The following is a 27,489-nucleotide window of genomic DNA, read 5'->3' on the forward strand; positions in this document are numbered from 1 at the left end:
CACCCCGCATCATGGTACTGTGAGAACATTTTTGGCACTCAGCAGCCAGCCCTATTTATGGCCCATAGTCATAAGAGCCATGTTGGTGCAGTGGTTAGAATGCAGTACTGCAGGGCTAACTCACTGCTCACTCCAAGAGTTTGATCCTGACTGGCTGAAGTTTGACTCAGCCTTCCATCCTTTTGAGGTGGGTAAAATGAGGACCCAGATTGTTGGGGGCAAGAGGCTGACTCTGTAAACCACTTAGAGAGGGCTGTAAAGCACCGTGAAGTGGTATATAAGTCTAAGTGCTATTGCTATTGCTTATAGTTGTGTGACCATGTTTTATGACAGTTTTGCTAGAAACTGATATTTACTTCCTGTTGTTGGGAAAACCCAGCCGATAGTGAACAATCGCTTCACATAACGACCGTGGTGTTCACGTATGACCAATGCAAAAAAAGTCATATAATTGGGCTCAGTCGCTTGGCGATCCACTTTACGACCATTACGACTTACAACCGTAATTGCTAGACTCAATTATGGTCGTAACTTGAGGACTACCTATAGATACAGTAGATACATATACAGATGTGCAGGTAGATACACATATGCACGTATATTATACTGTACATGTACCCATGTGTATACAAACACATATGTATAGAAACATTTTGAACATGGGATACTTTGCAACTTAGAAGAAACACTTTATATGCATTTTATATGAAACGCTTTATATGAGCCGTGGTGGCGCAATGGTTAGAATGCAGTACTTCTGCTGATTGCTGGCTGACTGCAGTTCAATTTTCACCTGACTCAAGGTTGACTCAGCCTTCCATCCTTCCCAGGTCGGTAAAATGAGGACCCAGATTGTTGGGGGCGATAGGGTGACTCTGTAAACCGCTTAGAGAGGGCTGTGAAGCATAGTGAAGTGGTATATAAATCTAAGTGCTATTGCTATTTTCTGAACAAAGATAGCATATAAACTAACCTATAGTCGATACAGAATAAATGCTTCAGATTAGTTCTGCTTTTTAGCCTCTCCGGAGGAAAATTGCCTACAATTAAGCTGTGCTTTCTTGACACTACTTGGAATGCAGATTGAGAAAACACTACAGATGAGTTAATAAGGGCTCCTTCACAAACTGTCCACCTTACATTGTCGTCATTTTCCTAGCCCAAAAGTGGGTGTGTGGAAGCATTACTCCACAGTGTAAAGACAAGTTGAATCTGTAGGTAAATGTCTTGGATAATTTCCAGCAGATACACTGAAAGCTGGGTGGGTGAGTGTTTGTTTTTTAAAGGTAGATGAATGTAGTGTTTGAAGAAAGCAAAAAATGAACTATGCTTTCTCTGTCTTTAAGATGTTAATTGTGATTACTCATCAAAATAAGAATTGGAACATCTTCATATTCACCAACCCCCCTCCCTCCCTCCCTATTTTCATCCTGCCTTTATTACTTTATGAATAATTCAAAATAGTGACTATACATAATATTCCTTCCACCTATTTTCCCCACAACAACCCTGTTCAGTGGTTTTGTTTCAATGAGAGTGATTGGCCCAAAGTCACCCAGTCAGCTTTCATGCCTACGGCAGGACTAGAACTCATTGTCTCCTGGTGATTGGCCCAAAGTCACCTAGTCGGCTTTCATGCCTAAGGCGGGACTAGAACTCATTGTCTCCTGGTGATTGGCCCAAAGACACCCAGCTGGCTTTCATGCCTAAGGCAGGACTAGAACTCCCAATCTCCTGATTTCATGGGTACATACAGAGGAATGTAGTTGTATCTAAAAAATCTGTTCCAGAATAACCTGCTTTACCAAGAGGTTTAACCATTTTTCGACAGGAGTTAAGTGAGCCTGTAGATTTTATCCACTGTATCAACCGTATACAGTGGATAAACATCACTGTACCGAACAACAAATGCCATTTCTTTTCTTAAAGGAAGAAGAGAGAGAGAGACAGAGATGATTAACAAGATTCAGTGTGGCCATCTTCTTCTTTTCCTTTCAGATCATAGGTGATGCTGTTGGATGGGGATTTGTGGTCCGAGGGAACAAGCCCTGCCATGTGCAAGCAGTGGATCCCAGTGGGCCGGCAGCTGCATCGGGAATGAAGGTAACATGAATGAATGAATGCAGTTAAGCCCAAAGCTGGGCTTCCTTGTTTTTTCTTTGAAGAGGTTTCGCTTCCCATCCAAGAAGCTTCTTCAGTTCTGACTGGATGGTGGGGGAATGGAAGGATTCAGTCAGAGCTGAAGAAACTTCTTGGATGAGAAGCAAAACCTCTTCCAAAAAAAAAAACAACCAAGAAAATCCAGCCGCCTCTTGAAAAAGCACCCTTGGAACAACCATGACCTGGGTGACTGAGAATCGCTATAGACTTTTATTAATGCAGTTAAACTTCTTAATGGGGATGTGGTGTTGGAGCTCTGGAGGAACAGGGTTTTGAACTACTTTCATCTGGGGGAAAAAAAACCAGCCCATACCACTGGTATGAAAACAGCCCTATATGACAGCTGTCAAGATTGACTCGCACTTTCACTTTTCTCTTCTGTCATGCCCCTGTCGGAATCTGACTTGGAGGGGGAAGCCGAACAGCTGACAAGGAGTGGGAGTGTGGCTCCGTTGGCTGTGGAAGAAACTGGGGAAGGGCAAAGGCCAGCTGGGCAGAGCAAGGGAGAGGTAGAGCAAGGCAGAGGGAGTTCAGAGGAAGACCCAGGCCCACCCCATCTTCATCCTAGGGCACATGTTAGGAATGTAAGTCACCTAACAGTTGGGTTGGAAAATATCACAGTGCATTACTAAGACAGAGAGAAGTTTGTAAAGATGTCTACGAGTAAGCAACATGTATCATGTATGTACCTAAACTGAAATTTAATTTGTTATCAGTAAGGGCTTTAGTTAATATTGGTTATGTAGTAACCTTTAGGGGAGATAACTGTATAATAGAGAAAGAGGGTAAAAGTGTTGCTGCTACTTTAGAGAATGATTTATATGTGATACATGATACCCAGTTGAAGATGGTTAACTCGGTTTATAACAATGTTAAGCCACATGATGAATGTATACATTTACTGCATAGACGTCTGGGGCACATTAATTTCAAAATGTTCAAACAAACAGTCAACTTGTCAGAGGGAGTAAAATTAAAACCCTGTAGCAAGTACTTAAACTGTAATGCCTGTAGTCAGGAGAAAAGTAAGGTTATTCCTGCAAACAGACTTAATGGGTTTAAGACCAAAGAACCTTTAGAGGTTGTGTTTGCTGACATAATTGGTCCTAAGAAACCTAGTTTGGGAGGTGCCTGCTATGTTTTGAGTGTAAGGGACCATTACTCACGGTAAGGTTTCTGCTATCTCATGAGAAACAAAACAGAAACATTCCAAAATTTCTTTAACTGGCTAAGATTTGCTGAGAGAAAAATGAGGAGCAAAGTAATTACTTTAGTTACTGATAACGGGACTGAGTTTATTAACAAGAGATTCCAAACTATGCTAAAATTGGCTGGTGTCGAGCATAAACGTTCTGCACCTTACAGACCACAACATAACTCATTTATAGAATGAAGAGGGCAAACATTACAAGCCATGGCTCGCACTATGTTATCTGATTCAGGTTTGCCTAAAACACTGTGGGGTGAAGCCATAATGTGTAGCAATCGTGTGTTAAACAATGTAGTTAACACAACAACTGGTGGATTGCCATTCCCTGGTTGGCATGGCAGAAAACCAAATTTAAGTTACCTACACACATTTGGAGCTCCAGCATGGGTGCATATTCCCTCACAAGTAAGACTGGAAGGGCAACATAGAGCTAGGAAATCAGTTTTCGTAGGTTACGAAGCCAACCATAGATCGTTTAGATTTTGGGATCCAGGCCCAGCTCATGTTTACTGTAGCGCTAGTGCTAAATTTCTTGAACACATTGGGTGGGATAAACTGGAACAGGAATCCAGCAATGATGTTATTATTGACACCCAAATAGTCCCTAAAGATGAAATAAGTAAACCACGAATAGCCAGGCATAGGAGGAAGTAGGGGAACAGGCACAGGAGGAGGTAGGAGAACAGGAGCAGGTGGCACAGGTGAGTCCACCAGTAAGCCCTGTAATACCTAGATGTTCAACCCGAGTAACACGACCACCTGATAGATATCAGGCTAGTGTTGTATGCCAAGTGAATACAGTTCCAAGTAATTATAATGAACTAAAACTGTATCTTACTAAGGATCAGGCTGCTCGGCAGGAAGCAATGGATAAGGAACTGGAATCATTTAAAAAGTTGGAGGTATACGAAAATGTTAAGTTACCATCTGGTAAACATGCCATAGGGTGTAAATGGATTTATAAGCTAAAGAAAGGTGTGGAGGGGACTGTTACCCATAAAGCCAGGCTAGTAGCACAAGGGTTCAATCAGATAGCAAACGAGGTGTTTGCACCTAGTCTGAAGGCGACTACATTACGAGCAGCATTAGTGTGGGCAGCTAAGGAGAAATACATTGTAAATCATTTAGATGTAGAGACGGCATATCTGCATGCACAGTTGCAACACACTATATATTGAAAGAAAACTTTAGGTATCAAAAATGATAATACAACTGATGGCTGCCCTGTCAAGCTAATTACTTCAGCTTGATTTGTTTGGATTTTTAGTTACAGTTTGTGTGTACCTTGTTTTGGACTGAATTTTCTACAGTTAAAGGCTGTTCCTGGGAGAGTTTTCCTCCAGCCCAAAGGTCACCTGGACATTGGGGGCAAAGCTGGAAATAATAAAGGGACTCTTATTGCTTATTTGACTGTGTTGCCTTTGTGCCATGCCCCAGGTCATCACAGCTTCGCTCACAGCTTGACAAAGTAAAGGGAGGGGGTTGGAATGGAATGCAAGAGTGGGGGGCATGGAATCCAAGCATCCTGTGAGACATTGCTCTCACCTCAAGGACACCCTGTGCCAGTGTGGTTGGCCGGTTCCCATAACAAAAAGAACAGAAGTGATTGGTGGACATAATGGATTGTGGGCAGCCCGTAGGGTAAGAGGGAATTAACCATGCTTGCTTTTTCATGGGAAACCCAGAGTTGGTTTCGCTTCTTCTGTGTCAATCTGGTTTATTCCGTAAAGTTTTATACTCGATAAAATAATGTCCCAGGAATGTCTTTTTCGGGATTCGCCAACTGGATAGTTGGCAACAGCTGCTCAGATTAATCAAATGCTCCTGCTAGGTTATCCTGGAGCCTCTCACCAAAATACAAGACTTGGAGAAAAGTTGGCGAGAATGAAAAGGGCAAGAATTTGACCACAGCCCACATTTAACCTTTGCATTCTGCAAGTGCCCTTGGCACTGAGACTGGCTTGTCTGCTCTGCTTTGAGATGTCTTCCGAGGCCGGCATATTTCTGCAGGATTTTTGTTTGCTGCCTTTTAACAGCATAACAGAGTTGGAAGGGACCTCGGAGATCTTCTAGTCCAGGGGTTCCCAACCGCCAGCCCGTGGACCGATCCTGGGCCGTGGCATGCCAGAAATCGGGCCATGCAAACAAGTGAAGCCCATTCCTCAGAATGCAGGCAGCACATGAAACCATACCCACTCCAGTCCGCAGAAAAACCTTTCTCCAGGGAACTGGTCCCTGGTGCCCAAACGTTTGGGGGTCGCTGTAATCGAATCCAACCGCCTGCTCTAGCAGGAGGCCCTATACCATTTCAGACAAATGATTGTCCAATCTCTTGTTAAGTGTTGGAGCATCCAGAACTTCTCAGGATAAGTAATTCCGTTAAATAATTGTTCTTAACTTTCGGGAAATCTCTTCTTAGTTCTCGGTTGCTTCTCTCCTTGATTAGTCTCCATCCACTGCTTCTTGTCCTGCCTTCAGGTGCTTTGGAGAATAGGTTGACTCCTCTCTTTGTTGTGGAAGCCCCTTAGATATTGGAATACTGCTATCATGTCAGCCCTGGTTCTTCTTTTCATTAGACTAGCCCGTCATGGCAAACCTGTGGCACGCATGCCGGAAGTGGCACACAGAGCCATCTCTGCCAGCACGCAAGCCGTTGCCCCAGATCAGATCCACTGCGCATGCATGCACGCCTCCCGCCAGCCAGCTGATTTTTGGGTATCAGCCGTGCGGGGGCGGGATGCATACGGGGGGGGGGGTCGTGCATGCATGCACAGGTAGTGGGGGGGGGGTCACGTGTGGATTGCATTATGGGTGCAGGCACACAAGTGCACACTTTTGGTACACAACGACGAAAAGGTGCTATAGCCATCACCGGACTGGACAAACTCAATTCCTGCAACCTTTGTTAGGGAAAATTGCAATCTTCATTCTCCTCACGAACAGCGGCTCACACCTTGCACTCCTGTTGTTTGCATCATGTAGAACAAACACCTAAGGGAAGAGTTTGCCCTACAGCTCAGCAGACAGATTTTAAAAATTGTTGCTATTGTTGCTAAGCTGGCAAGAACTCATACGTGAGAAAGTCAGGGCTGCATTTTGCTTTTTAGAATGTGGCAGGAAAACCGATTTTTTTTTTAATTGCTTGTTCTAAAATATCTTTACACCATGGAGAAAATTGGATAACATGTGAGATGACATCATTATTCGCATGATGCAAATTCCATTCTTTCCATCCAGTTATGTTATTTGTGTACAGGTTGTCCTCGACGTAAAACAATTCATTTAGTTACAACAGCATCGGAAAAAGTGATTTTTGACTGTTTTTCAACATTGCCATGGTCACGTGATCAAAATTCAGCCATTTGGCAACTGACTCATATTTATGACAGTTTTCAGTGTCCTGGGGTGATGTGATCACCTTTTGCAACCTTCTGTCAATCAAAGTCAAAGGGGAAGCCAGATGAACTTAACCACCATGTCACTAGCTTAATCACTGCAGGGACCAGGGTGGGCGTGACCAGCTCAACATCACTCGGGTTGGGGGCGCCTGTGGTGGCCCGAGTGCTCTGCCAGCAAAAACGGGCTCCCGAGCTCTGTTTTTGGTTGTGATGGCCTCTTGCAACCCTCTGCCAGCGAAAACAGAGTTTGGGAGGGCCTCATGCAGCCTGGGGTGAGCTGCTGGGGGTTCGCAGGGGTTCAGGAGAGCCCCTAGCTAAGATTCTGTGCAGTTCAGAGAACCCTCAAATCCCACTCCTGGCTGGCCCTGCCCACCCCGCCCCTCCCCTCCCAGGAGTCCCCACACGGACCGTTTTGGATGCAGGTAAGTGCATGGGGCACATGGAGGCCCAAGGAGGGCAAAAAACGGGCCTCCTGCGGGAAGGTGAGAAATGGGCTCGTTTCCAGCTTCCAATGTGCCTCCGGAGCCCAGGGAGGGCAAATACGCCCCTCCCCATGCCGTGGTACAGGCCGACTAGACCACGTCCCCCATTGCCAGGCCCATCCAGCAACTGGGCAGGGAACCCTTTGCTAACCTTTTTGAAGTCCACCTGTTAGGAATGATAGTCACCTAACAGTTGGGTTGGCAATATATAAACCAGGATAGTCATTTAATACTGTTGTATCTTTAAGAGAATGTTGTAATTGTGATTGGCTGAGGTTCCTCCAACGGCCATAAGATGGAGCCAGAAACCTGGTTTGTTCATTTTGCATTTCCTTTGCTTCCTTTTTGCCTTTTGCCTGTTCGTCATTCTGCTTGAATTGCTGTGAGTCTTGCATCTGTTCGCAAACTCTGTTTACTGAATTTTGTTTATGATACTGGTAAAGAAACGGACTTTGTTTTTGGATTATCCCTGGACTGATTGTTTTGAATACTAACTGCTTTAACCGTGTATGATTTGGACTGTTTGTTGGACTTTGTTTACCCGTTTACTGGAAGTAAAACCTACATTTTACTATTCAGTGTATCTGTGTGCTGGTTGTGTGTTATTCATCACCACTCTCACTATGTTTCCCTGAGTGCACTCATTTTCCTAACGGGGAATACCTCAACCCCACCCCTGCATGCAGCCCTCCCAAGCTCTGTTTTTGCTGGAAGAGGCACCACGGGCTGGTACTTTGCTGTTTCCAGGGTGGCCCCGTGGGCCAGATCTAAGCACTCCGTGGGCCTTGAGTTTGACACCCCTGACCTAGAGGCTACCTAACTCCCAAGAACTCTCGGCAATTTAATATGTACGAAACTAGGAAACAGTAAATGAAAGAAGATAGACGGGTACATCCAGAACAAATTATCAGAGGCTTGACACAGCCACTTAAGGCCAGGCCTGGGAACAGAGCCAAGTTTTAAAAACCTGCAGAACAGCTGCAGGATGGGAGCTGTACAATCTCTGATAGGAGGATGTTATTGCAGAGGACAGGAGCCTTGGCAGAAAATATATGCCTTCTAAATTATTTTTTTGTTCCTAGCTGTTCCTGATTTATCTCATGCACAGTTTTCCCATTACCTCCAGAAAACATTCTGGGCAAAAGCGTTATTTTATACAGGGCCATTTTGGCTTCTTATGGAATAGATCCCACATGACCTTCTACCTTTCCAGCAGTGTTAATTATTTTCTTAACTGTTAATTAAATTAAATTGAGGTCAGCTCTCTAAGCAAATTGTTTTTAGAAGTCACGACCTCCCAATCTGATTTGGTTAACCAACACAACCTGATTATTTCACTGCATTCAAGGTTGCTTGTTATCAGTAATTTACTTTGAGTGTTACCCCATAATAATAATAATTTTGAAATGCGCTATCAAAAGAGAATCGCAGAACAATAAAATGTTGAATTTATGCAGATGGCAATCCATCAAAGCTGCTTGTTGTACTTATAGTGTTCCTATTTCCCAAGGTGAGAGAAGGATTATACTCCTTAATAACTTGAAAAGCAATGGTACATCTTAATCTTAAATAAGTCTTTTAAGATTTGGATCCTAAAGTTCCCAATGGCACAAAACCTTTAAATTAGCCTGCTGCTTGAAATATTGGAAAAGGTTATGAAGATTGTGTTGAAATAACTTTCAAGAGTCAATTGAATTGAACTGGTTAAAGTGGTTAACGAGGCATCTGTGGGTAGACAGTAAATTGTCAAGATGGCAGCTGTGAGCATGTGATTGAAGCCACACCCCCTTGTGATATGGGCCGTTAAAAAGGGGCAGGACTTCACCTCCATGGTCCACATCTTGACTTTTTTGCACTCCCTCCCTCCACAGATGCCCCTGGGGTTAAATGGATTGGACCAAATTGGAACCCATTCTCAGAAAATTGAATAGCTGATGTTGGGCTGGTCATTTCCTTTCAACCCAACCTGACTTGCAGGTTGGGTGTGGGAATTAATGAGAGAAAATCTTTGTGCAAATCTCTGTGAGATTCTGAAGAAAGAAGGGAATATAACAAATCCATAAATTCTGTTAGAGCAAAATAATCAGCAGACAGTACATTTGTGGTGGAATGTGGCCTGGATTCCCAGGAGGGGGAGGGACTGCATTCCAGAGGACCAAGAGACAGCGGAGTTTAGATAGTTTTGGTTGGGTGAAAGAGAGTTAAGGTAGCTCCTCCCTAGCAATTCTCAGAATACATCTCTAATAATGCAAGTAGTTGCTTTAGTTTTGGCAAGGTTTCTGTCTGTAGGTGAATGACAATAAAGGAATCTGCTTAGAATAACTCTGTATTTTTCTTGGGTTTTGGAGATCATTCTTTGTTTAAAGAAATTTGGAAAGATCCTCTGGCAGTTTGCTACCACATTTACAGGAGCATGAAATCAGTTTGATGGGAAGTGACAACTTTCTTTGGCACGCTCAAGAACTTAACAGAGTTGGGCTTTGTATCTCAAGACTTGAAACAAAGTGGAGTCAATATTGACCCAGAGATAAAAAAATCGGCAAACATTTGCAGCTCTTTCCCACAAAATGTTGCAGTAAGGCCTTCTGGATCCAGCTGGAAGTTAGAACACAGAACATAGAATAATAGGGTTAGAAGGGAGTTTGGAGATCTTCTAATCCATCTCCCCCACTCAATGAAGAGACTCTATACCTATGATGGCGAACCTATGGCATGTGTGCTAGAAGTGGCACGCAGAGCCATCTTTGCTGGCATGCGAGCCATCGCCCCAGATCAGGTATACTGCGCATGCATGCGCCTCCCGCCAGCCAGCTGATCGTTGGGTATCTGCTGTGCATGCATGGGAGGCGAGGGGCGTGTTGGGGGTCACGCACGCATGCACAGGGGGCAGGGGGTTTGCATGCACATTGCATTATGGGTGCATGCACGCATGCACACACACTCATGCACTTTGGGCATGTGACGACGAAAAGGTTAGCCATCACTGCTCTATACCATTCTGGACCAATGATTGTCCAATCTCTTCTGGAAAACCTCTAGTGATGGAGCACCCACCATTTCTGGAGGGAAGCCATTCCACTGATGAATTGTTCTCGCTCTCAAGAAATTTCTACTTTGTTCTAGATTGGGTTTCTCTTTAATAATCTTCTTTTTGGCCCGTCCTCAAGTGCTCTCAGGAGTTGGCTTGGTTTTCACTTAACCCACTGCCAATTGCGATAAGGGCATTAGCCACTCAGTGCAAATAGTAGTGCTGGCTTCTAGAATCACTTCTCCAGGTTTTGATGTTTGGGCCATAAGTCCAGGACTATCAGTACCCGCTGCACGCTGATCATGGTTCACTGATGTAACTATCTCTAAATATCCATATCAGCACAGTAAAGACTTCACACATTGTAATGGGAGGCCACCATGTGTAAAACCTCATGTGCACAGGATTTTCTTTTCTGATATCTGATTTACACGTGTGTGTCAGAGGTGGTATTCAGCAGGTTCTGACCAGTTCTGGAGAACTGGGAGTGGAAATTCTGAGTAGTTCGGAGAACCGGCAAATCCCACCTCTGACTGGCCCTGCCCCCATCTATTCTCTGCCTCCCGAGTCCCAGCTGATCGGCTGGGTCTTCTTTTGTTGCCCTACACAGGAGAACGGGGCTGGAAAACAGGTTAGTGTGGTGGGGAAGGAATGGAGATTTTGCAGTAATCTTCCCTCAGAAGTTGGGAGGGAATGGGGGTTTTACAGTATCCTTCCCCTGCCACGCACAACGAGCCATGGGCAACAAACCATACCACACCCACCAAGCCAGGGCCACAGAACCGGTAGTAAAAAAAATTGAATCCCACCGCTGGTGTGTTTGTGTGTTTCGGGTGGGGGACGTTAAGTCTGGCTGCTCAAATTGGTTGTCTGATGGATTTGTCCTCCTGTTGAATATACAGAGCTTCTCATCTTGCACAACCATACTGGCTGAATATAACAAATTGGCTGGATTCACACAATACACTAACCTAGAGAACATGCTGTACAAGCCACAGCACTTAGATTCAGTATGCTAAGCTGTGGTTTATTAGTTTGGTTTAGTTTGGAGTGAACTGTGTGGACTCAGCCAGAAAAGGGGAAAATTGGTTTTGGAATTCAACCTGTCAACAAGACCTTTCCCACACTGTTTTGTCCAAATGGATTTTCCAGCCAAGTATGTGCTGCCATTGATATACAAAGAACCAAAGAAAGCAGGGGAAGCAATAGCAGATGGGAGAATGAGGAAGCTGCTTTTTCCCCAAACAGGTGCCTTTTAGCTGTATTGGGACTACCAAACCCATGTTGCTGTCAATTATAAAATGTAAATCAGGGAAGGGCATGGTTTTGCCACCAAGCACTACGAAGTCATAACGTGTAGGGTTGTGACAGGGGCATCCACAAAGGAAAACAGGGAGATCTTTGATCACGTTGTGACTCCCAACTTGACTTTTCTTGACTGCACTTTACACACCACCCCTGAAGACTGCAAATAATTCACAGGTCAGAGCTGCCCATTATCTATATCAAAACAACTCGGCTTAATTTAGGGGGAGAGATAACTAAAAAAAAAAAAAAACCAGGCTTCTTTCAATGTGTAAATGTGCTGCAGCTGCCAAAAAAGCCAACACAATCCTAGGTTGCATTAACAATAGAGGGATAGAATCAAGATCACGTGAAGTGTTGGTACCACTTTATGATGCCTTGGTAAAACCACACTTGGAATATTGTATCCAGGTTTGGTCACCACAATATAAAAAAGTTGTTGAGACTCTAGATAGAGTGCAAAGAAGGGCAACAAAGATGATTAGGGGATTAGAGGATAAAACATGAAGAACAGTTGCAGGAATTGGGTATGTCTAGTCTAATGAAAAGAAGGATTGGGGTGACACGATAGCAGTGTTCCAATATGTAAGGGGCTTCCACAATGAAGAGGGGATCAACCTATTCGCCAAAGCACCAGAAGGCAGGACAAAAAGCAATGGATGGAAACTCATCAAGGAGAGAAGCAACCTAGAACTAAGGAGAGATTTCCTGACAGTTAATCAGCAGAACAACTTGCCTCCGGAAGTTGTGGTTGCTCCATCACTGGAGGTTTTTAAGAAGAGATTGGATAATGAGTTGTCGGAAATAGTGTAGGGTTTCCTGCCTGAGCAGGAGGTTGGACTAGAAGACCTCCAAGGTCCCTTCTAACTCTTATTATTCTGAGAGATGAATATTTCCAATAAAAGGTTTAGCAGCCTGTTTTGTTGAAGGTGCTCAGTGGGCACCTAGGATAAAAGTCTTGGATGGAAAGGCCTGGGAGAGGAGTGCTGAGCCCCAGCAGCTGGGCCCATTTGAGTAATGGTGAAGCTGCTTCAGCCTGGGCTGCCAGCAGAGCAACAAGGTTTGGCTTGTGTGTTGATTTAGCTTACAAATTCCAGCCTGGGCAGAAGCCCAATTCCTGTTGCAGTGTGTGTGCGCACCCACTGCCAGACCGCACAGCTGTGACCTCTTCCTCCTTCAGAGCATTTGCTGGCAACTTAAAATAGCCTTTAAAGTTCAGCAGCTCTTGGTGGGAATTTGGAGGCTGAAATTCAGTCTGCCTTAGAGGTTAATCAGTTTTGGAGTCTCCTTTCTCCCCTCCCTTTCCGCCGTGAGGATAATGAGTTGCCAACAAACATGGCATCTCCGCTGACTTTGTAGGTGTTCCCATCTCAGGATCTCTAGGGCACAATGCAGCCTCTGTGTCTTATGTTGGAACTAAACCAATCCTGATTCATTTAAGCTAGCCTTCCTCAACAGGACAGTGTCCAATTATTTGAGGTTCCGGCAGTTGTGTCTAGTAGTCACCGTACCGGATGAAAACAACATTGCAATATCCTACTGCAAAAGTCACACGCTCCACATTGTTCGTGACATGCTGCTGCAGTTAGGCCGTGTTGAATTTTTCAGCTTTCCATTTTCAAACATTAGGGGTGCTCAAATGTTTTGACATGCCTTGGGGTTGTAAAGATATTTTTGGTTACCTTAATATAATTTAGAAGTGCTTGGTAGGTAACTACATACGTACAACTTTTTAGCCTTTTGTTTCATTGCTGCAACCAAAGCTCCAGTTCTTTTCTATCTGCAGGTGAGGTCACAATTCACATACAAAATGGGAATTTGCATTGATTAGTGCAACCTGCTTTGGGGTCATTTCCATCCCCCCCCAATGCCACTCATTGGGAGATCAAAAGGGAAGAAAGAGAAGAATCTCTAAATAGTTTTTTAACTTGTGGATGGTGCTGAGTTGGTTCATCATAGGGTTGGAAGGAACCATGGAGGTCTTCTAATCCAACCCCTTCCCCAAAGGAGGAAACCTTATTGTATCCCAGGCAAATGGCTGTCTGGTCTTTCTAGAATAGGGGTCTCCAACCTTGGCAACTTTAAGACTTGTGGACTTCAACTCCCAGAATTCCTCAGCCAGCTTTGTTCTAGACGACCTCCAATGATGGAGAACCCACAACCCAAACTGTTCCATTGATTAATTTCTCTCACAGTCAGGAAAATTCTTCTTAGTTCCAGGCTGGATCTATCTTTAACAAGTTTCCACTCATTACTTCTTGTCTTACCCTCTGGTGCTTTGGAGAATAAATTATCCACTTCTTCTCTTGTGACAACCCCACAAGTACCAGAAGACAGCTATCATGTCACACACACACACCCCTTGCTGGATTTCTTGTTTTTTCTTTGAAGACATTTCATTTCTCATCTAAGAAGCCTCTTCAGCTCTGATAGGATAGTGGGGAATGGAAGGGTTTATATGGCAAGTCTTTAAGGAATATAAATCCCCACTATCCTGTCAGAGCTGAAGAAGCTTCTTGGAGGAGAAGTGAAACGTCTTCAAAGAAAAAACAAGGAAGTCCAGTTGCCTCCTGAAAAAGCACCTTTGAGACAACCATGACCTGGATGACGGAGAATCTCTTCAGACTCTCCTTTTTTGAAAGCCTTCACCTGGGGAGTTGAGCACAATTCAGATGTGGCTCCTGCTTGATGGTGAGATCTCCAGAGGATCCATTGATATAGGCTAAAAGAAAGACATGGCAACCAGTGGTGGGATTCAATTTTTTTTTACCACCGGTTCTGTGGGCATGGCTTGGTGGGTAGGGTGTGGCTTGGTGGGCATGGCAGGGGAAGGATACTGTAAAATCTCCATTCCCTCCCCACTCCTGGGGGAAGGATACTGTAAAATCCCATTCCCTCCCCACCCCACTAACCTGCTTTCCAGCTCCGTTCTCCTGTGTAGGACAACAAAAGAAGACCCAGCCGATCAGCTGGGACTCAATGGGAGGCAGAGAATAGATGGGGGCGGAGCCAGTCAGGGGTAGTTTTTGCCGGTTCTCTGAACTACTCAAAATTCCCACTACCGGTTCTCCAGAACTGGTCAGAACCTGCTGAATGCCACCTCTGATGGCAACCCATTTCTTCACCACTGGTGAAGAAACCACGAAATCACCAGGGATCACAAGGGTTTTTTTTACTTTCTCTGTGGGTAAACCTTCATAAATGACTGAGTCCTCTCTTTGTTAGAATAAAGCAAGTTGTTTCACCACTTGCTTTAGCTCCACAAAGAGCATTGCCACATAGGCACACGAATCCTGCAGAAGATAAACAGCGTTGTTTTTCTCACTTCTGCAAATGGAATCGGAGCTTCTAGTAAACACTTCCTAGAAAGTTTCTACAGTAATGTGACACCGGTCGGCTTTGAGCTCCTGCTGGTGGAAAGCGATTAATATTTATTCTCTGGCGTTGCAATCTGCTGTTTATGCCAGAGCTGGATTGTTGCCCTCTCACACACCACCCACTCCTCAGCCAATGAGATGGCAGTGAAAGACGTTCACACAAATGCGGTGTGTGCTGAAAGACTCTTCCTGGGGATGGGTGTGAAACAAAAGATGTTCTGATGGAAGGCACAACACTCGGTTCCTGCCTAAAATACTTTTACTCCGATAATGCTGACATACTAGGGAAGCTCACTGCAATTAAATAAGCTAGAGCCTTGCCTATTTAAACATTCAGATGACAGGTAACACAAACTGGAATTAAAAAACAATGGACCTTAAGCAGTGGATTTGGCCCCTAACTAATTGTAATCCCCTTAATTAATTAATTAATCCCTTACAATTAATTAATAATTGTAATTCACATAACACTGTCAAACTATTTAGTAAGACTGTATTACTATTATTCTTCTCATCCTTCCTATTATCTATCTCTTCCAACTTATAACTATAACCGTGTTGCTTGTATCTTTACAATTTATATTGTTTTATTTGTTTCCTACTATGATTTGATTGCTTATTAGTAACCTATGGCTATCACTAAGTGTTGTATCTTATGATTCTTGATGAATGTATTTTATTTTTTCTTTATGTACACTGAGAGCATATGCATCAAAGACAAATTTCTTGTGTGTCCAATCACACTTGGCCAATAAAGAATTCTATTCTATTCTGTTCTGTTCTGTTCTGCTCTGCTCTACTCTATTTCTATTTCTATTTCTATTTCTATTTCTATTTCTATTTCTATTTCTATTTCTACTCTACTCTACTCTACTCTACTCTATTTCTATTTCTATTTCTATTTCTATTTCTATTTCTATTCTATTCTATTCTATTCTATTCTATTCTATTCTATTCTATTCTATTCTATTCTATTCTATTCTACTCTACTCTACTCTACTCTACTCTACTCTACTCTACTCTACTCTACTCTACTCTATTCTATTCTATTCTATTCTATTCTTTGAGCCAGGGTGAATTGGGGGCTTGCCTTTTTAAACACCCCCTGCCTCTTACGTTATGTCCCTGGGCCTAAGATGTTTGCTGAATCATACAGAATAACTGACTTAGAAGGGAACTTGGCAGTCTTCTATCCAACCTTCTGCTCAAGCAGAAGACCCTATGCCACTCCAGACAAATTGCTGTCCAATGTTTTCTTAAAGAAACCATCGCATTTAATCAGTGATGGGGCACCCACAATTTCTAGACTAGAGGCATGCCGTTTTACTGATCAATTGTTCTGTCAGGAAATTTCTCCTTTAGTCCTAGGTTGGGTCTCTCTTTGTTAAGTTCATCCATTACTTCCTGTCTTGCCCTCAGCGCTTTGGAGAATAGATTGACCCTCTCTTCCTTGTGGCAGCCCCTCAAATATTGGAAGACTCTTCGGTTAGAGTAGACGTTCCCAGTTCCAGCAACTGGAACAGTGAACGGAGAGGTTGGAATGTTTGCAGAAAATGTACACAACCAAGACAGGAAGATAGATTTGGAAAAGCTACGTGCAAAGAGGGCTACGATTTTAAAAACATCCCGGATCCTCAAAGTTTGACAGATGGGACTGCAGACAAATGCTGCAGAAAACTTTATTCATTGCTTTAAAATGTCAAGGCTCTGCTCCGTATTATTTCTAGTCATCCACATGTTTGTCAAAATGAGCTGCAGAAAATCAGAACTGTGTGACTGAAAGCTGTCAGGAAATTGCCGTGCCCGCCCCCAGCAGTTTCCGTTGTATTTTAAGACACGGCTCAAAGGAAGACTAGGCTGCAATGCATTCACACAAAGCTTTCATCTTCTTTTAAATAGGGGACTCTAATTCTGCCTCAGAGTAGGTGGAGAAAATCTGGGGTGAACAGATTCACGAAGGAAAAAGCAGGAAAAGATCTAATCATTAAAACGGTGCAAAGGAAATGCAGCCTACCCCATTGTGCACTTGGTAATTATAAGGCACCCCAAGGAAGAGTCTCAAAAATAGGCAATTTTTCAGTCTGAACATTCGAAAAGCCAGCTGTAATAAGGAAACTTGAGAATAGCTTGGGCAGTGGGAATTGCATCTTTGCTGCACAGACTGCATAGTCAACAGTAACTTTAAGGAAGTTAATTAACGTTCCAAAAACATTGGCATCATGTCAGATTTTATTTTTTTAAAATTATTTTGCAGTACAGGAAAAGGCTGAGTGCCTTCCCTGTTAACATTCCTGGTAGCTCTTATTTGGGTTAAGGCTTGCTCCCAAAGTTCTGCAAAATTAAAGCAGCGCTCTTGGGATTTTTTTTCAAGCCAGATTGTGCAATCTTGCCTCTTCCTGCCAAGAGCTGTCAGATTCCTTGCCTTTCCTCTGTTGTCCTCCTGCCACTGTAAACCATCTTTCCAGTTTAGCAGACTGCCCTTGTTAAATTCAGAAAGATCTTTACTAGAATCTTTATTATTAAGGGAGACATTCAAATGTTAATGGATAACTCTAAAAGCGCTGGGAACTGTCCTATTAAAACAGATGCTTTGCTGGCACAGTGTGGCTTTGAGCTGCAGAAAGTTTATGGGGGCTTCGTACCCAGTTTACTTTCAGGCTCAGAGCAAAAAGTTATTGCTTTTTTCCATGACTGAATTTCTTTGCTTGCTTCTTCTTCTTCTCCTCCTCTTAGGTTTGCCAGTTTGTGATTTCAGTGAACGGGCTCAACGTTCTCCATGCAGATTACAGGACTGTAAGCAACCTCATCTTAACTGGTCCTCGGACCATCGTCATGGAAGTGATGGAAGAAATTGAGCCCTGAGATGGATGCTTGACCTGCTGCACCACCGTTATGGATTCAGCCCCTGTGCAAACACAAGCAACCTTATACAAGGGGATAAAAACACACTTTATCTCAGAGATCAATTTTGCCTTCTAAGTACTTTCCTCTCCTCTTTAATAATTGGGTTTTTCAATGGATGTAGTCTAAGACCATGGGTATGCATTGGTGAGTTCTAAACTAGAGAAGCACAAATCAGCTTGTACTACACAAAGGAACTGTTGCACATCCAAGTCATGGCAAGCTTAGATGGTCAATCTTACGGATGGGCAAGATCCGATGCAGCTGTGAAATCTCTTATTAGGAATCATGTTTGTGCCAATCTCTTCAATGTTGTCTTGTTTTTTCTTTTAATTCATGTTTTCATTTGTGATTGTATAGAACGAGCGCAGTTTTTCCAGTGTAATGTCTCCAGACATATTATGACCACAATTTCTAGAATTCCAAGCCAGCAGAAACAACAACTGAATTGACTGAGAATTCAAGAAACCGGTGTCCAATTTGTTTGGAGCATGTCCAGATACTAGCTTTGATTTTAAGGATCTGGTAACAAATTTTCCGTTCAAATGTACATCTAGATGTAAACTTTTATTTTTAAATAAGGATTGTTACAAATTTGGTACCAAGGAAAGACCCAGTTCTACTTCTTGGACAAGTTATGGAACAGGAGGCAAGTGGACATTTTAAACATGCCAACTTTGCATAATTATGTCTGTTTTGTAACTTGGTTAATTTTGAAAAGCTAAACCAGTCAGATCTGGTTAGTTCTTTAATAGGAGACCACTAACAAATCCTGGGTCTAAATTTTAGGCTGGGAAGTTGAGAAACTATCTCAAAAGAAAATGATGGTAAATTACTTTCATATTGTTGCCAACAAATGATATGGTTGTATCCATGTAAATCTATCAGGGCTCGAGCTCAATTCAAGGGAATCTTTATCTTTTTATCTATGAAGATGGAGAAGAAACTTTATCGGTTACAACCCTGCCATCACCTTGACGAAAATCTCACTTAAGTATACAGAAGAGTGGACAGAATTCACTCCCTACTACACACCACACATTCCAGTCTTGTTCATAAAGAATATCAGAATTGGAAGGTACCTTGGAGATCATCTAGTCCAACCCCCTACTCCACTTGGAGGCCCTATACCATTTCAGACAAGTGGTTGTCCAGGGTCTTCTTAAAAACTCAGGCAAAGACAAGCCATTTCACTGATTAATTGTTCGGTCAGGAAGTTTCTCCTTATTTCTAAGTTGGATCTCTCCTTGATTAATTTCCATCCATTGCTTCTTGTTTAGTATGAGCTGTGGTGGTGCAGTAGTTAGAATAAAATATTGCAGGCTAACTCACTGCTCACTGCCGGGAGTTCGATACTGACTGGCTCAAGGTTGACTCAGCTTTCCATCCTTCCGAGGTGGGTAAAATGAGGACCCAGATTGTTGGGGGCAAGAGGCTGACTCTGTAAACCACTTAGAGAGGGCTGTAAAGCACTGTAAAGTGGTATATAAGTCTAAGTGCTATTGCTATGTGCTACATATTTCTGATATTATAGTGTGAGCCATCAACTTACACTATAATTTGGCTAACAAGCACTTTGTTACAATTTAGATCCTTTTTTTAAATAAATAAGGTGGGTAAATATAGATGCCACAATTTTAAGGCGCCCAAGATTCCAAGATACTGTTTTGAATACATCTATGATATTGCAAAAAGCAAACCAATCTACTCTTGTTTGTCAGTTGCAGAAGCCTAAGCAAATAAAAGTGGAATCTTACAAGCCATGCAGATAAATGTACATTAATCACGGTTGCTTACCATTCTTTAATCTTTCTGCTAATTATGCCCCTACTAGAGATAAAGACCTCCCACTGATATTCTTTTGGGTCCTGATCAACTTGCCATGGGAAGCTGTGATTCACACATTTCATTTGTCCCTAATAAGATCCCCAGTGGCCAACCTAGACCTGAAATTAATTGTGTGAATGCACTTATCAAATGCAATTTGCTAAACACATAATAGCCACAGGGAAAAGTTGATATCGGGAACATGGCAAGCAGAAAGGAAGGATTCAGCTCTTCTCACTAAATACTTTCAGAGCTTCTATGGTTTAGAAGAGTAGGCCCCAGCCTTTGCGGATTGGCGGCCCAGTGGAGGGGGTGAGGGGGGCTGGTGCAAGTGGAGGGCTGGCAGCAGTGGTGCAATTCAACCGGTTCGATGAGCACACACGCTTCGCACCCATGCTCTATATTTTAAAAAGCCAATTTTCAACTCAATTACTTACCTTCTACTCCCCCTGGGACTAAAACAGCCAAGGTGCGGCAAACCGCCACGTGAATAAGTTGTGGTTAAAAATACCAGGAAATAAAGCATAGGAAAGAGGAGGTGTGGGTGGGGCCAAATACTCACCAGAACTACCGGTTCACCCGAACCGGTCCGAACCAGTAGAATACCACCCCTGGCTGGCAGCTCAACTTACATGAGTAGCAGCCTGGTTTTGAATAGGCCATGGGCCCCTGGTTTAGAACAGGGGTCTCTGTTGAGGTAATTCCCCGTTAGGAGAATGAGCGCATACAGGGAGACGTATTTGAGAGGAGTGTTTGAATAATACACATACAGCACACAGATACACTGTACAGTAAATGTAGGTTTTTACTTCCAGAAACGTTAAGCAAAGTCCAAAATAGGCAGTCCAAAGTCATTCACAGGTAAAATCAGTCAGTTTTCATCCAGGGATAATCCAAATATCAAATTCCAGTGTCAAAAACAGTTCAGTATCAGACTTACATTAAATCCAGTAATATCAGTCAATTAGAAGAAATGGAGCAACGGCAATACTTTCCAACAGAAGGAAACAGAGATACACTCACACTCTCTTCTGAGACTCAGACTAAACAACCCAGGTTTCTGGCTCCATCTTATGGCCGTTTGAGAAACCACACCTAATTACAGTTTTGCATTTTCTTAAAGATACAGTTTTAAAATGTTTTTCCTGGTTTATATATTTCTAACCCAAATAGCTGTTAGGTGACTCATATTCCTAACAGTCTCCAACCTTGACACCTTTAAGACTAGTGGACTTCAACTCCCAGAATTCCTCAGTCAGCAAAGCTGACAGGAATTCTGGGAGTTGCATTCCACAAATCTTAAGAGTTGCCAAGTTGGCTGAAGAATTCTGGGAGTTGAAGTCCACAAATCTTAAGAGTTGCCAAGGTTAGCTGAGGAACTCTGGGAGTTGAAGTCCACCAATCTTAAAGTTGCCAAGGTTGGAGACCCCTGGTTTAGAAGAAACATCCATTGATACCTGTGAGAACTTTCCTGATAATGGACATATTTATTGGGCACTGTGCGGAAGAGCAAAAGGCCTCTCGGCTCTAATTTAGCTGCGGTGAATGTAGGCTCTCTTACAGTATTTACTGGGGAAGGAAGACTTAGGGCAGAAAGGTGAAGGAAATCTGGCCTCCATATTTCAACTGAGTCACACATGGGTTATGTTCACACAACACTATCAGGTCTGGTAAAGATTTGGATCACTCCCAGAAATCATTAAGTATAAGTAGCACAGGTAATTCCTCAGCCAAATCCCACAACTGAGACTGGAAATCTTGTCATAAATTAAGGCACCCATCATGTGACTGGAACTGTTATTGTTCTTTTTATATTCTGTGGAGTGATTGTTAAACAAACAGCTCGGTCATTAAGTGAATCCATGGTTCTGAATGGGCTTTTTTGTCAGAAACTGACAAAAAATGACAAAAGCCAGCCAAACCTATTGCCAAGTGCCTAAAACACAGACGTGTGACTGCCAGGATGGGGTGGGGAGTAGGACATTTTACGATGGCCGAAAGTGCTTTATAGACCATAAAGCACCGATTCCAAGACTGTGGAAACTCTGAACAGTCCTAAATTAACCAATCATCAGTTGAGGACTACCTATATTAACCTTAATTCGTTTCCTATGGCTTTGTGAGCTGTGTGAATCCAGCCTTTTTAGTTGCTTTATGATTCGGTTTATTATGGGTATCCAGAAAAAAAATGTTTAATTGTGAACTCAGGAGAACATAACAGATAACAAATCATCAGAGTTGGAAGGGACCTTGTAGGTCATCTAGTCCAACCCCCACAAGCAGGAGACCCTACACCATTTCTGACAAATGGCAGTCCAATCTCTTCTTGAAAGTCTCCAGTGATGAAGCTCCCACAACTTCCAAGGGCAAGCTGTTCCATTGGTTGATTGTTCTAATAATTAATCTTGCAATAAGTCGTCAATAGTCATTGAAGTCAACTGAAGATGTCCAATCACTTGTGCTCCAGTCCTTCGACAAAATTGTACTATCTCCACTGTGATATAATTTGCAGTGTTAACCACTGAAATGTCCCCTGTCTGTGCAAGGCCATAGCATCCATGCCAGCTAAGTTTGCACAGGAAAGGTAGCTTCCTAGTGATCCAGCCATAACAAATGCTCTTGCAGTCCCAAGTTTAAACATTTTCCCAAGAAGTGAGGCTGTAAGGCAGAGGTGGTATTCAGCAGGTTCTGACCAGTTCTGAAGAACCGGTAGCGGAAATTTTGAGTAGTTCGGAGAACCAGAAAATACCGCTTCTGACTGGCCCCGCCCCCATTTATTTTCCGCCTCCCAAGTCCCAACTGATTGGCTGGGTCTTTTTTGGTTGCCCTGCACAGGAGAACGGAGCTGGAAAGCAGGTCAGTGGGGTGGGGTGAGAATAGGTATTTTACAGTATCCTTTCCCCTGGAGTGGGGAGGGAACACAGATTTTACAGTATCCTTCCCCTGCCATGCCCACCAAGCCACGCCAACAGAACCGGTAGTAAAAAAAATTGAATCCCACCACTGCTGTAAGGTGCCTCTTCGCCAAATCTGTGAGACCCCAATAATTCTTGATTTTCAGTCCAACTGCTTAACAAGGCCACACAAAGTCTTAGTATTTGGGGGCAGCAAGATCCCACACTGTCTCTTGATTTAAACCCCGTTTTAATTGAAGTTGTGTCTTTCAAGGGAGTCCTTTAGCATACATTTTTCTCTGCCTTGATGCCAAAATCAGTGGAAGCCTTTGGGGGGAAAAAAAAAACGGAATTTAAAGCAGTAATCTTTGGTGACAGGCAGACATTCATTAACTCAAAAGGACTTTTGTACAGTTTGGGTAAAAAGGAATGGATTTGCCGAAGCTTTAGTTGGCAGCATTTCGGAAGCACTTAAAACAGAGAATGCTGCAATCAAAATTGCCTTCAAATGTGTCTCTTCACATGGTGGGATAGACGGTGGCTTTTAAAGGAGCACAATTTGCTTTTTTGAACTTTTTCATCCTTTCTTTTCAGAATGGTCGTGAAAAAGGTGAAACAAAAATCTGAAGTTTAGTGGGGAACAGATATTGTAAAATGAAGTAGAGTTGGGTCCTTTCCCCCCCCCCAATCCTCCCCCAATATTTGAGTTTAAAAAGGAATGATTTGATCTAATCTTTATATTCCTCCATTGGCTTCACTTCAGATCTGTTTGATCAAGCTGCACCTGTTAGACAGAAGAAAGATGAAGCTTTTCTTTAATCTCTTTTAACTCGGATAAATCTATTGTCTTTTTTTTTAAAAAAAGTTGGTGTTTAAATTCATGACCTATGTAGCTGTTAGACTGAACAATTAAAACCTCAGGTTTTAAACCTTGTTTCTGGGAAGGAGAAAGGAGGAATCCATTTAGTTTGCATTTGAATATGAACTTTCCTAAGTCTTTAGTTGGAAATTAGGAAAGAACTGAAACTTGGCTAACATTCTGAATGGCACCTTTCCAATGTTTGCAATGCAATGCAACATTTTAAAAAAATATTATTAAGGGAAGTCTATGCAAAGTGCATATAAAACAGTAAAGCTCATAAATTACTTGCAGGAAGTGCTGACATTAGCAAAATTGCAAAGAAAAACAACAAGGTTTTGAAGAAATGTGGATGTAAATGCATTCAAGTCTTGCTCATAGCTTTTTGAAAATACAGGTAGTTCTTGACTTGTGACCACAGTTGAACCCAAAAGTTTCTATCGCTAACTAAGACAATGATTAAGTGAGTTTTGTCCCATTTTGTGACCTTTTGTTCTGACCCAAACCCTTTTCCAATAAAACAAATATGAACCAAAGGGAACAGAAACCTTTTAATGATTCTTACAAATCCCCGGTTAAAGGGCTGCTGCCAACTAATTAACTTTGATAAGCATGAGCCCCACCAAAACTGTGCGAGGCTGCCAAGAATAACAGATAAGAAATATTTCACAACACAAGAGTCTTCAAATAGCAACTTAAGATACTGTAATCTCCAAGAGGTTGAATTTCAAAACATCTTTGCTTCCTGCAAAGAACGTTAGCTTCACAGCTGGCTTTTATCTTCTTGAAGGAGGGGCCATTATCTTGCAGCCTTACTCCCGAGTCGCCCATGCTGCTGCAGCTGCTCTTTCCTACAAGCAGCCCTGCATGCACACGCACTTGGCACAGGCTCCTCAGGAACCTCCTCATCGCTGCTGCCAGCCCCCACAATCTCTGAAGGCAGCAGTCCACTCCCTAATGGTCCTGGCCCCTCATCTGAGTCCTTACTTTCCTCAGCCATCTGCACCTGCTGCCAGCTAACCGCAACACCTTTCTTGCCATAGTTCTTTAGTGAATCATTGCAGTTATTAAGCTAATAACATGATTGTTAAATAAATCTGGCTTCCCCATTGAGGTGGCTCGTCAGAAAGTGATCCCAAAAAGTGATCACATGACCCTGGGACATGCAATTGTCATAAATACATGCCAGTTGCCAAGCATCCCCATTTTGATCATGTGACCATGGAGATAATGCAACTGTCATAAGTGTGGAAAATGGCCATAAGCCACTTTTTTCGAAATGGTTATAATTTTGAACGGTCACTAAACAAATAGTTGTTGTAAGTTGAGGACTACCTTTATCAATGTACAAACTGAACTTGACCCAAGGCAAAACAAATCTTGTGGAGAAAGGAGAGGAGGACAATTTGATAATGGTCAGCAATTTAAAAAAACAAACAAATACATAACATTTGAGTAAGTTGCAGGAGAAATGTGGTTAGTGTTGAAGGTGAACAGATAAATTTGCATTTGTTCAATTATGTCTCCATTCAATTTTGACAAATGTGCCATAAATTTTATTTGAAGGTATATCTATTTATATACTTTCTACAAAAGCATGTAAGCTGTACAAAACAAGTATTCTGGACTGGGACTGAGACTATATATAAAGAGATCACATTTTTAAAATAAATCTTTTTTAAAAAAATTGCAAAGTGTTTGAAGATCCACGCCAATGGAAATCACTGTACAATAGGACATTTTCAACTGCTATGAACAATCAGAGATTTATTGTGTGATCAAGGTATGCATCCACAGTGTGGATATTCAAAGATTATATCCCCATGTTATCAGAAATACTAACTTATCTCAATTAGATGAGGTTATGTGGTGAAATCACCAGGAAATGTAAGAACATTTAATGCTAAATATCAATCCTAACAGTACTTCTGTTGACTAGCAGCTAAAAAAAGATGGAAACTTTTTCTTTACGCATAAAATTGGTAACAACCTGTCTCACTTTTGGTAGAATAGAATAGAATAGAATAGAATAACAATAAGAATTAGAATTAGAATTAGAATTCTTTATTGGCCAAGTGTGATTGGAAATACAAGGAATTTGTCTTGGTGCAAATGCTCTCAGTGTACATAAAAGAAAAGATACATTCGTCAAGAGTCAAGAATCATAAGGTACGACACTTAATGATAGTCATAGGATACAATCAGCAATCAAATCTTACTAGGAAATAGTCAATATAAATTGTAAGGATACAAGCAACAAAGTTACAGTCCTACAATCACAAGTGGGAGGGGATGGGTGATAAGGAATGATGAGAAGATTAATAGTAATAGTAGTGCAGACTTTGTAAATAGTTGGACAGTATTGAGGGAATTATTTGTTTTGCAGAATGATGGCTTTCGGGAAAAAACTGTCCTTGTGTCTAGTTGTTCTGGTGTGCAGTGCTCTATAGTGTCGCTTTGAGGGAAGGAGTTGAAACAGTTTATGTCCAGGATGTGAGGGGTCTGTAGGTAGCTCAGGTGGTTCTTGATTTACAACCATTCATTTAGTGACCATTTGAAGTTACAATGTCACTGAAAAAAATGATTTATGACTGATCCTCACACATGACTCTGTTGCCTCATCTTCACTATCAGAATTTGTTTCTTCTTTTGTTGCATTATGAAACAATTATGCAGCTTCATTACAGGGAGTCTTCCAGTTACAACAACAGTTCATTTAGTGACCATTCAAAGTTACAACGGGATTGAAAAATGTGACTTATGGACCATTTTTCTCACTTACGACCATTGCAGCATCGTCTTGGTCATGTGATCAAAATTTGGACGCTTGGCAACTGACTCATATTTATGACGGTTGCAGTGTCCCCGGGTTATGTAATCCCCTTTTGCAACCTTTTGACAAGCAAAGTCAATGGGGAAGCCAGATTCACTTAACAATCATGTTAACTAACTTAACAGCATTGATTCACTTAACAACTGTGGCAAGAAAGGTTGTAAAATGGGGCAAAATTCACTTAACAAATGTCTTGCTTAGCAACAAAAATGTTGGGTTCCCATCATAATGATAAGTCGTTGACTACCTGTATTATAGTAATAGTTGCATAGTGACATTGTATGATGACCTGGGGCGTGGCACAAAAGCAACAAAGTCACAAAAATAGGTAAAGTCCCTTTAATACCTCCAACTTGGCCCCCAATGTCCAGTTATCATCGGCTGGAGAAGAAAAAAAAACTCTTTCTAAAACAGTTTTTAAAAGTAAGAAATTCCATCCAAACTCAAAGTACATATAACTTATGAACAAAAATCAACACAAACCACACTGCAGCAATTAATGACAGAGGGCAGGATAAGGGATTGAAGACGTCAAAAGATAACGAACCACACACACTTGGGAGGATGCCAGAACTCAGATAAGACTTGACAAGCCAGAATAATTTCACACTTTGCTTCCAGTAACTTTGCCATGCGCAGTTTGCCCTTTTAAACAGTCTTCCCAGCTGCAGCCAATGAAGAAGATCAGGGCCCTTTCCTCCCCCATAAACCACACAACTCACCTTGCTCCCTTATCCGTTCCTCCCTGCGTGCCCTAGGATGAAGAGGGGATGGGCCTGGGTCTTCCTCTGAATACCCAGCTGGACTGTGCCCTTCCCCAGTTTCCTCTACAGCCATTGGAGCCACACTCCCACTCCTCGGCAGCTGTTCCACCTTTCCCTCGGGATCAGATTCCAACAGGGACATGGCACAGAGACAACTGCAGGACATACTGTTCTCCCATGTGTAAATATAGAGCTTCAACTACCCATGACTTTTGTCACATTAATGTGACAAGCATCACACTCAGGGAACATATAGTAGGATAAGTGCTTCAACACATTTTCCTCACGCGGTTTTTCTCTCAGATCCACTTTTTCTCTTCACTGTTCCTTGGGGAACTTGTGGTTTCTATGTTCTGCCAAGTGTAACCTATTTCAAAACTGCAGTTGTGTGGGATTTGACTTGCAAAATATTATTGAAGGAAGCTAAGCAAATCCAGCTGCAGGGTTTTTA

The 27,489-nt window shown here is 42.4% G+C and overlaps 1 protein-coding gene and 1 long non-coding RNA gene across 7 annotated transcripts in view; one reads left to right on the plus strand and one right to left on the minus strand.

Annotated features, from left to right (window-relative positions):
• Window positions 1-19,624, plus strand: part of DEPTOR (DEP domain containing MTOR interacting protein) — a 96,652-nt gene extending 77,028 nt beyond the window's left edge. For all 6 annotated transcript variants that reach the window (XM_087962153.1, XM_087962154.1, XM_087962155.1 and 3 more), the window contains 2 exons: window positions 1,999-2,103; window positions 17,694-19,624. In XM_087962153.1, coding sequence (XP_087818279.1) covers window positions 1,999-2,103; window positions 17,694-17,822 — 234 coding nt within the window. In that variant the 3' untranslated portion in view covers window positions 17,823-19,624. The remainder of the gene's footprint in view (window positions 1-1,998; window positions 2,104-17,693) is intronic.
• An 846-nt stretch (window positions 19,625-20,470) lies between these two features.
• Window positions 20,471-27,120, minus strand: LOC148131542 (uncharacterized). The gene is made up of 2 exons (XR_015749041.1): window positions 26,997-27,120; window positions 20,471-23,366 (listed from the first exon to the last, which is right to left on the minus strand). It is a non-coding gene; the product is annotated as an uncharacterized LOC148131542 (long non-coding RNA).
• Between the last annotated feature and the right edge of the window lie 369 nt (window positions 27,121-27,489).

This window comes from Notechis scutatus, chromosome 3, assembly GCF_049901735.1.
Source record: "Notechis scutatus isolate UNSWTSFEM ecotype Mainland chromosome 3, rNotScu1.2, whole genome shotgun sequence".
Taxonomy (NCBI): domain Eukaryota; kingdom Metazoa; phylum Chordata; class Lepidosauria; order Squamata; family Elapidae; genus Notechis; species Notechis scutatus.